At 37.7% G+C, this 10,146-nt stretch overlaps 4 protein-coding genes across 4 annotated transcripts; 2 read left to right on the top strand and 2 right to left on the bottom strand.

Moving 5' to 3' along the window:
* LOC105169972 (aspartic proteinase CDR1-like) lies at positions 476-1,837 on the top strand. Its single transcript, XM_011090532.1, has one exon. It carries the CDS (start codon positions 476-478, stop codon positions 1,802-1,804), a length of 1,329 nt encoding a protein of 442 aa, XP_011088834.1. The 3' UTR covers positions 1,805-1,837.
* On the bottom strand, positions 2,000-3,404 carry LOC105168270 (aspartic proteinase CDR1-like). The gene has a single exon (XM_011088289.2). The coding sequence runs from the start codon at positions 3,366-3,368 to the stop codon at positions 2,055-2,057; it is 1,314 nt and encodes a 437-aa protein (XP_011086591.1). The 5' UTR covers positions 3,369-3,404; the 3' UTR covers positions 2,000-2,054.
* LOC105168243 (pentatricopeptide repeat-containing protein At3g03580) lies at positions 4,911-8,526 on the top strand. The gene is made up of 3 exons (XM_011088249.2): positions 4,911-7,787; positions 7,873-7,933; positions 8,044-8,526. Exon 1 carries the CDS (start codon positions 4,973-4,975, stop codon positions 7,646-7,648), a length of 2,676 nt encoding a protein of 891 aa, XP_011086551.1. The 5' UTR covers positions 4,911-4,972; the 3' UTR covers positions 7,649-7,787; positions 7,873-7,933; positions 8,044-8,526.
* On the bottom strand, positions 8,333-9,619 carry LOC105168264 (glutathione transferase GST 23-like). Its single transcript, XM_011088276.2, has 2 exons — positions 9,198-9,619; positions 8,333-8,956 (listed from the first exon to the last, which is right to left on the bottom strand). Exons 1-2 carry the CDS (start codon positions 9,507-9,509, stop codon positions 8,600-8,602), a joined length of 669 nt encoding a protein of 222 aa, XP_011086578.1. The 5' UTR covers positions 9,510-9,619; the 3' UTR covers positions 8,333-8,599.

Below are 10,146 nucleotides of genomic sequence, written 5' to 3'. Positions count from 1 at the left end.
CTCTTAATTATATTCATGGGTTAACTACAATTTATTCACGTGTGAACTTTGTATTGTTTAAAAAAAAATCGTAGAAAAAAAATTGCAAAAAGATCCCTTATTATTCTTAAAATGATGAAAAAAATCCCTCACTGTGGTGCAATATTGGCGTACTTGTGTACATGTTTTTGGTATCATATGAGAATTATTACCCAAGTTTGTTGAGGCATTTAAAGCTATGCGACCAAACAAATTTGCGGCCAATTTCAATAATGATGGTAGAAAAGTGCTAGCACGAAAATACCTGTAATTGATGCAAAATGTCTAAATCCCATCTAGGATATCTTACTCATCTCTAGCATTAAATGAATTTGAGGTTTGCTCGAAACAAGGCTTCCCCAATAAATATGTGCAACAGGGTTTCTCCTCATCCCACATAAAGCCCTCAAAGCATCATTTGTACAAATTACCAAGAAATATAATCATGGTTAGAACCATGAAACTTCAATCAATTTCCCTAGCATGTCTAGCCTTAATCTTGGTTATTTCTATGCCAAGATTCCTTGTTAGTCAAGCAGCTGGTTTTAGTATCGATCTGATTCATCGAGACTCCTTACAATCTCCTTCCCTCGATTCTTTACAACGAGTAACAAATTCTTTGCAACGATCTTTCAATCGTGTCAATGTTCTTGCCCAAGATCATTATTCACAACGATCAGCCTCAACTGAAATCGTTCCTGATAGAGGAGAATACCTCATGAGGTTCTCCCTTGGTACGCCTCCGGTCACAACCCTAGCTATTGCTGATACTGGTAGCGATCTCACTTGGATACAATGCAAGCCTTGTGACCGCTGCTTTAAACAAAAAGCACCCTTTTTCGAACCAAAAGGTTCTTCCACATACAATCCCGTTTCTTGTTCTTCCAATACGTGCACTGATGCCCTTTTGAGGACTTCTTGCAATGGTCCTAAGGGCACATGTACCTACGCAATAAGCTATGGTGATAGATCCTTTAGTAAGGGCGATCTGGCCACAGAGACAATCACGTTAGGTTCAACCACCAGAGAAAATGCGTCGATCCCTAATGTTATCATAGGGTGTGGACACTTGGACCAAGGAACTTTTGGTGTTGATGCATCGGGGATTGTTGGTCTCGGAGGTGGGAAAGTGTCGCTAATAACTCAAATGGGCTCATCAATCAAGGGCAAATTTTCTTATTGTCTTGTGCCTTTTTTTGGTAAGAATGTAAAACCAAGTAAAATGAGTTTTGGCAACGAGGCTGTTGTTTCCGGTGGTGGCGTGGCTTCGACACCAATCGTAACTAAAATGCCAAAAACATTTTACTTCTTGACATTGGAAGGAATCACAGTTGGGAACCAAAGATTGGATTTGGATTTGGATTTATCCTCATCGTCATTAAATGATTCCAAGGCATCTCATCAAGAGGGCAACATAATCATAGACTCTGGAACAACATTAACTTTCCTCCCAAGTGATCTGTACGATAGAGTCATAAGAGCAGTGAAAAGCCAAACGAAGTTGAGACAAATCACTGATCCACAAGGGATCTTGAATCTGTGCTATCTTTCCAGAGGAAATGTTGCAGAGGTTCCCAAAATCACTGTCCATTTCAGAGGGGCTGATGTGGAGTTGAAACCTATCAACTCTTTTGTCAAGACTAGTCAGGTGTCTCTATGTCTTGCCTTTGCACCAGCCGATGTTCTTGCAATTTATGGTAATTTGGCACAAATGGATTTCTTGGTGGGGTATGATCTGGAAAAGAAGACCGTCTCTTTTAAGCCAAGTGCTTGCAGCAAAGCATGAAAATAGCTAAGAAACCACTGTCTTAATTTCCGGATTATTGCTATCAGCCCGATTTATTTGTCATAAAAGAAGTGTTTTCCAAGCATGAGACGGAAACCAGGTTATTGGTTAATGTTTCAAGAAAAACTACTCTTCAAATCATTTCTGATCAAGGCATATATTAGAATCTTGAAATTATATTACTTAACAGCCTGCGTGCAGCTTCAATTAATTTATTCAAATGGATTTCATTTCTGTGTCAGAAACACATTCATGATCTCCCACAATCAGCAGCCTTAAAGGACACTGTTCTCTTCACAAGATCATACCCTACCAAGAAGTTCACCTGTGCCAAGTAGCCATAAATAGCTAAGTCTTGAACTGGTTTAGCAGCCAAGCACAACGAAACATTACTTGTTCTAACCAAAACGTTGTCATGCCTCAACTTCAGATCAGCCCCTTTGAAGTGAACAGTGACTTCAGGAATTCGTATGTCGTTTCGCGTAAAGTAGCACAAGTCCAACACTCCTTGTGGATCTTTGATCCTCTTCAACTTGATTGAACTTTTCAATGCATTTTCCACTTGGTTGTACAAATCAATAGGAAGCAGTGTCAATGTTGTTCCTGAGTCTATGATTATGTTCCCTTCTCCACTAACACCGGAATCAGACATCTCTAGCCTCTGATTCCCAACACTGATTCCCTCCAGCGTCAAACGGTAGAAAGTCTCAGGGCTTTTCATTACCATGGGGGTAGACACTACCCCTCTACCTAAAACCTCGGCATTAGCCCCAAAATTCAACTTACTCGTATTGTCTGATACCGACACCAAGCAGTACGAAAATTTCCCTCGAGTTAAAAACCCTAACTGTCTAACAAGTGAGGCTTTTCCACCTCCGAGACCAACGATGCCCGATTCACCACCAGTAAAAGTGCCACCATTTCTGAATCCGCATCCGAATACAAAGTTAGGGACGGAAACCCTTTTCCGACCTGTGGAGGCTAATGTAAGTGTATCCGTCGAGAGCACGCCCTGCGTAAACGATCCATCTCCGTACCCCTCAGTATATAGGCATTTTTTCCGTCTTACGCTGCAGAAAGTGATCTCTGGGAAAGAAGTGCAGTTGGCAGCATTGCAAGGGATCTTCCTGTATGTGGAAGAAGTGTTAGGTTGAAAAAGTGGTAATTCTTGCTTGAAGCATTTCAGACAAGGTTGGCATTGTGTCCATGTAATGTCACTTCCCGTGTCAGCAATGCCTAATGAAGGGACTGCCGGTGTCCCAATTGAGTATTTCATGAGATACTCTCCACCTGAATTGATAATGTCGGGTTGAGGCAAGCGATCCGCCTTGAAACGTTGGAGACGGTTGAACGATCTACGAAGGGCGTTGGCTAGACGTTGTGCGGGAGTCAACAAAGGATCGTAAGACGGAGACTGAGGAGAGTCTCTATGGATTAGATCAATGGTGAGACCAGTGGTGCTTTCTTCTGTCAATGGATCAGATTTAGACATGGACACAAGGGAAATTGTGAGTGCTATGTAAGTGATGAGAGTTGGTTTGAGGAGGATCATGGTTTTTGACATGTTCTTGCAAGATCATGTAAGAATAACAAGAATGTCTTTTGGAGGATTTTGTTTTGAGAATCATTGTAAGATAAACATTGTTTATATAGGAGAAATCAAAAGACATTAGAAAGTTAGACACCATTCCGTAATCTTATGTCGAATGTCTTAAGCATTATTCATTCTGAGATACTTTTCTTTTGTTGTCACATCAATTTCAAATTCACTTAATACATATTTTTTTTCAAAATTAATAATTTTGAATTTATGAATTCAAACACAATCTTAAATATTATATTGTGATTTTAGCATGAGGATTATCCCTTTAATTTGACCTAGTGAAATTCAAGAATTAGATGTTTTCAACCTTTCCTAGTGTCACATATCAAATTTGATAAAGTTATTCTAATGTCATTACAAGGTCTAGGAATTTGTTTTGGAATCTAGTAAATATATATAATTATGGATAAATATCTTAATGATTAAATGCATGTCGAAAAATTTCAAATTAGTGTGTCATGTGATCGATACACATGCTCTTTTTCAATCGATTTTATAAATTTTCGATCAAAATTGTCTTCAAATTATCAATTTTTTTTAGTTGCAGGACTAACATTGTCACTCTTTATACTTACAAGACTAAAACTAGTAATTTTTTTTTTTTGCAATTTTTTATGTTAAAGAACATAGCCAACCTTTTGATATTACTTTTTCTTTCTTGCTAATTGTAATATTTTGGTGACTTTATATATAAGCTCCATAAAATATCTTATAAAATGTAGAAGGAAGTTTGATAAACTTTTAAAAAAATTAACTTATAGTAAAAATTGAAAATTAGATATTGTGAATTTTATAAACTACTTCACAAAAATAAGAAGTTCCAAATTTATTTTCAAAATATTAATAAATTTTATTAATTTTAATCGTATTAATTATAAATTTATCATTACAGACATTTTATAAACTCCATAATGAGCACCCCTTCCTGCATATCCATACAAGATCCGAGTAGGCGGGTCGAGGTCCTACGAGGTACCCACTACCTTTCACGAGGCGCTTTCCGCAAAGCGCAACGTGTGACTAGTAGTCCGCTAACTACGTCCGCCAATCTCCACACACACCTCCCTTCGGCACTAATGCAGCGCGCCGAAAGAATCACAATAGGGAGGAACAAATCACACAATAATAAATTGCACACGCGATTTCAGAAAGGAGCTTGTATTATTGCTGAAAAGTGCGTATACAGTAAACAACGATCCTAGAGCAAGGGGATCGCCTTGAGGAGGGAAAAAGATGTTTGTGTCATATTTTATCTAAATAATTTAAAATCTTATTTTTGAATAAAATCAAATATATCATAAGTTTTAAATATATATTACACAAGATATTTGATGTTTATAGAATATTTTAAATAAGTTTAAGTACCAAACACCTTCAAAGTTACAGGAAGGAAAATAATTATCAATTAATTTCTTCACTAGATTAAGCTTTTTTTTTTTTTTTTGACAATAATGGAAATTAAGAGAGAAAAGACTTGAAACCTTTAAATGGTGACCTATTTAAACACCAACTTTGAAAATAATGAAGCCGTTAGTTCAACCTCCCACGTACCTACGATCTCCCAGATGACAGCCGCGAGGCTGTTGAGTAATTCAACCTGTACCAGCAGGGAAATTTACACTATAATCAAGAAAGCATTGTTTTCCTCAGCCAACAGGAAAGATCTCCAGAAACTCCACTCTGTCCTGATCACTTCTGGTTTACGGAAGTCCCTGATTTTCTCGGGCAAACTAATTTCCAAATATTCCCAATTTAAAGATCCCAATTCTTGTTTGTTGGTTTTTCGTGAAAATTCACAGGCAGATAATGCATATATATGGAATACGATTATTAGAGCGATGACCCATAATGGACTTTATTCAAAAGCATTAGAATTTTACGTGGAAATGAGAAAATTAGAGGTGAAGCCTGATCGCTACACATTTCCTTCAGTTATCAATGCTTGTGGGGGTTTGATGGATCTTGAGAGAGGAAGAGTGGTTCATGAGGATGTTATGGAATTGGGTTTTGGATATGATTTGTTTATTAATAATGCCCTGATAGATATGTATTCAAGGTGTAATGAATTGGGGCGTGCTCGAGAAGTGTTTGACGGAATGCCGCATAGAGATATTGTTTCTTGGAATAGTTTGATGTCTGGTTATACTTCCAATGGACACTTCAATGAAGCATTGGAAATTTATTATCAACTGAGAATCGATGGTTTAGTGCCTGATTGTTTTTCATTTTCGAGTGTTTTACTAGCTTGTGGTGGAATTGGGGAGGTTGAAGAGGGTCAGATAGTTCATGGTCTTGTGGAGAAGGTTGGGACATGTACGGATGTGAATGTAAGTAATGGTTTGCTTTCAATGTATTTTAAGTTTGATATGTTAATTAATTGCTGGAGGATTTTTAATGAGATGCTTCGTAGAGATAGTGTTACTTGGAATACTATAGTCTGTGGATATTGCGAATCAGGTTTCTATGAGGAGTCAATTGGGTTATTTTTGGAAATGGTGGGTAATTTTAAACCTGATATTTTGACAATCACTGCTGTTCTCCGTGCTTGTACATACGTTAGGAACTTGAAGTTGGGAAGATATGTCCATGAGTACATGGTCAGTAATGGATATGAATGTGACACCGTCGCCAGTAATATTATCATTAACATGTATGCAAAATGTGGTGATTTGTTACATGCAAATGAAGTGTTTGAGAACATGGGAAGCCAGGATTTGGTGTCCTGGAACTCACTTCTTAATGGTTACATTGAAAATAGGTTATATCAGGAAGCAACGGAGCTCTTTAGGAGGATGAAGAAACATATTCAACCTGATTTTGTGACTTATGTGACAATTATTTCTATTTGTACAGAACTAACAAGCATAAATTTCACAGAGGAACTCCACTGTGATATAATAAAACAAGGATTTGATTCCACCCAAATAGTGGTCAATGCTCTTGTGGATGCATATGCCAAATGTGGCAAAATGGAGGATTCACTAAAACAATTTGAGAACATGAAAGTTCGAGATATAGTTACATGGAATTCAATAATTGCTTCTTGTGGTCATTCTGAGAACACTAATCTTGGTTTCAGAATGCTTAGCAGGATGAGAGTGGAGGGTGTAATGCCAGATATACCTACCTTTTTGAGTGCATTGCCCTTGTGTTCTTATCTCATTGCAAAACGACAAGGAAAGGAGATGCATGGCTGCATTTTTAGATTGGGTTTTGAGTGCAGTACTCCAATTGGGAATGCTTTGATTGAAATGTACTCCAATTCTGGCAATTTAAGGAATTCAGTTCTGGTTTTTGAGCAAATGAAAACAAAAGATTTAGTTTCATGGACAGCAATTATTTCTGCATACGGAATGTATGGTGAAGGTTGGAAAGCTCTTGAAGCTTTTGAGCATATGAAGGAAGCTGGTATTCTTCCAGATCACATTATCTTTGTTTCTGTCTTATATGCATGTAGCCATTCGGGTTTAGTACAAGAAGGGAGGGCTTGCTTTGAACAAATGAAGAAAGACTACAATATTGAGCCTAGACTTGAACATTATGCTTGTGTAGTTGATCTTCTGTCACGCTCTGGCCTTTTAGCTGAAGCAGAGGAGTTTATTATTTCCATGCCATTGAAGCCTGATGCAAGTGTATGGGGAGTGCTACTTAGTGCTTGCCGAGCCAGTGGAGACAAGAAGATCGCAGAACGTGTGTCAGAACACGTTCTTCAATTGAATCCAAATGATCCTGGGTATCATGTTTTGGCCTCAAATGTGTATGCTGCCTTGGGAAAGTGGGATAAAGTGAGAGAGATAAGAACTTCTTTAAAAGCTAAAGGACTAAAAAAAGACCCTGGATGTAGTTGGCTTGAGATTCAAAATAAGGTATACTATTTTGGAGCTGGTGATCGATTCTTTAAACAACACAAAGAAGTCGTTGAGTTATTGGATGTCCTCTCTAGTTTGATGGCTAAGGAAGGATATGCTGCTGATGTCAAATTTGTGTTGCATGATGTTGAGGAGGATGAGAAGTTGGGCATGCTTTGTGGACATAGTGAAAGACTTGCCATAGCATTTGGTTTAATACATACGAAACCAGGTGCTCAATTGCTGGTTATGAAGAATCTTCGGGTTTGTGGGGATTGCCACACTGTCACAAAGTACATATCAAAAATCATGCATCGGGAAATATTAGTCAGAGATGCCAATCGCTTTCATCTATTCAAAGATGGAACCTGTAGCTGTAACGATCATTGGTGATAACATCCTTGCCACATATGAGTTTTTGACTGGAGGAGTCTTCGTAGTTGAAATCTGAATATTTATTTAGTTGGCATGTGGATCCCTGGATCCCTACCAATCACATGAAATGACGAGGACGGAGAAATGATGCCAGAAGGTCAGATTCTTTGTTGGCGGATATTTGTTTCTGCTGCTCATGTTATTAGTGAATTGTTTTAATTAATTTGAAGAGCAATTGGTAGGTTCGATCACCAACATGCTTTTGAGAATCTCGAGATATATTTGGCATACCAATCATATGGCGTAAGTTAGATCATTCTCTCTCCAGTGAGTTTATACTTTTCAACACTATAAAAATGTTGGTCTCAGTATGTGGAGCAGACCGCCTAAATTTGCTATCTTTGAAACTGCAGGTGACTGGTACGATCATGCAAAGGTCCTTAGTTCAAGTCTTAGAGCCGCACATGTAAAAAATCCCTGTGCTTGACCCTAGAATGGAATTTGTCCTGGCTGTTAGAGGTCACCATACTGAAGGTATTAAACATAAATTTTCCTCACCACTAATATCATACTGTAGTCCCTGTACTGTGTATTATGAAAACAAATTTAAAAATTACATGGTTAGATTCAAAACTTTTTTGCCTTTGCGGTTGTGGTAGTTGTGGTTAAAAATATAAAAGACATACCATGAGAAACCTGTAGTAACTCTCACAAATTCACTTAGATAAACAAGTTTCACCGTGAAACTTATTTTTCCAACTTTACCACTGACATTAACACCAGAACTAGTGAATAGATGTTCAAACAACCAAATCTGAGATGAAATGAAATAGCTTGATCATCTCATGAGCTACTTCATCTATAAGTGCTACTTATCAAGATTGTCCTTTGAGGTTTAAAATTGCAGTTGAGCTCATTTTGAATTGAAACCATTATTAACTGGACGAACTGAACCGCATGACTTCTGTTTCATGCAGTTCTCTGGAGATATGGTTCACGCATGGCCTTAAATTTCTCAACCATTTTGTCTCGAGGTGGCCAGAATTCTTTGATTACTGGATCATCTGAGAAGCTATTCATCCATGCTGATAACAATGGAAAATTCTCTGGATCTATTAATTTCAGGTCAATTATCTCTTCCAGGATGCTGATTAAATTAGCCATCCAACCAAATGCAAGATCCAAATAACCAATCGTCTCCCCTCCAAAGAATTTCTTCCCTTTTAGCAGATCTTCTAAGAATTTCAGGTTTCCGGCTGCTGGAGCAATAGCTTCCTCTTGCTCTTTTCCTTGAGAGATGAAGACACTCCATATTGATGGCAGAACCTGGTTTCCATTTTTATGAAGTGTAGGTGAGATTATGCATAAAAAGTTGATTTTTAACCTATATTACTAGTTTCATATTTCTACTTGTTTCACAGAATGAGATATGCTGCGTGTCAGACTTAAAGTTTGTCTTCAGAACCATAAACAGTGGAATATTAATCGTAGTTTGCAAAAATCTAATCCAATGTCCGATAGAACAATTCTAATCAGAACAAATTTAGAGGTAAAGTATTTCACATACCTTGTCGTCTCCAAATTTTGCCCAAAATCGTGCCATGGCTTTCTGATATGGATCTTGGGGGAAGAGTGGATGCTGCTTCCATGTCTCATCAATGTATTCAAGAATCAGAAGGGACTCACAGATTGGTTTTCCGTTGTGCACAAGAACAGGTACCTTCTTGTATGTAGGATTGTACTCCAGAAGAGAGGCACTCTTGTTTTTGAGATCCTCTAAGATTGTTTCATATTTTAATCCTTTGATCTTCAGTGCATGGACCACCCTCAAAGAATACGGACTTGACCATGTCCTGAACAGCTTCAATTCTTCTGCCATTTTGTTTTGGCAGGGAATTTATCCCGATCAATAGTTATATTTATAGACAGTTGCTTTCTCTGTATCAAGACACTTGTCGTCGAGTTACTGAAATGAGTTTTGAGTCTTCCTTCTCTCTCTCTTTCTTTCTAATGCTTGGAGAATATTCCAAGGGCCGGCATTTATTAGGTTGATAAGCATGACTTTGGCAGGCCTTGACAACTTTATATATGCTTTTGCTCTCTTGTACTAATCCTCCAATCCTTTACTTCCTCAATTTTTAGTACAGGTTATTCAATTATCAGCCGGCGGCTGGAAAATTGTTGTCAGCAAATATGTCAGCAATCATAAACAGACATGATGTTGGACTGATTGTGGCTTTGATGTGGAGTGGCTGAGGATAACTGCATGTTCATTGCTGAAAGGACTTCCACATAAAATAGTCAAGAATGGCCCACAAAGAAAACAAGAAGCTACGGAGGAGTTTCCATCATTCAATAATTCACACGTCCATGGCATATTGTAGTTTTAGAAATACAAATTTTCGTGTTCTGAAATGATCTAAAGATATATTTGGATTGATGGACTTGAAATTATGAATTTTAAAACCCTTAGTAACAAGTTCTTCGGATTTGTGCGGATAATTTCAAAGTTAAAA

This window comes from Sesamum indicum, linkage group LG1, assembly GCF_000512975.1.
Source record: "Sesamum indicum cultivar Zhongzhi No. 13 linkage group LG1, S_indicum_v1.0, whole genome shotgun sequence".
In the NCBI taxonomy this organism is placed as follows: domain Eukaryota; kingdom Viridiplantae; phylum Streptophyta; class Magnoliopsida; order Lamiales; family Pedaliaceae; genus Sesamum; species Sesamum indicum.
The sequence above is the reverse complement of the archived record's forward strand: the minus strand, read 5'-3'. Positions and strand labels throughout refer to the sequence as shown.

Bases quoted from the DNA above. Each gene is read 5' to 3' on its own strand.
- LOC105168264 (XM_011088276.2), bottom strand. From the start codon at position 9,509: ATGGCAGAAGAATTGAAGCTGTTCAGGACATGGTCAAGTCCGTATTCT. The intron at 8,957-9,197 runs GTATGTGAAATA...AATGGAAACCAG, and splicing joins CAAAATTTGGAGACGACAAG to GTTCTGCCATCAATATGGAG.
- LOC105168270 (XM_011088289.2), bottom strand. From the start codon at position 3,368: ATGTCAAAAACCATGATCCTCCTCAAACCAACTCTCATCACTTACATA.
- LOC105168243 (XM_011088249.2), top strand. From the start codon at position 4,973: ATGACAGCCGCGAGGCTGTTGAGTAATTCAACCTGTACCAGCAGGGAA.
- LOC105169972 (XM_011090532.1), top strand. From the start codon at position 476: ATGAAACTTCAATCAATTTCCCTAGCATGTCTAGCCTTAATCTTGGTT.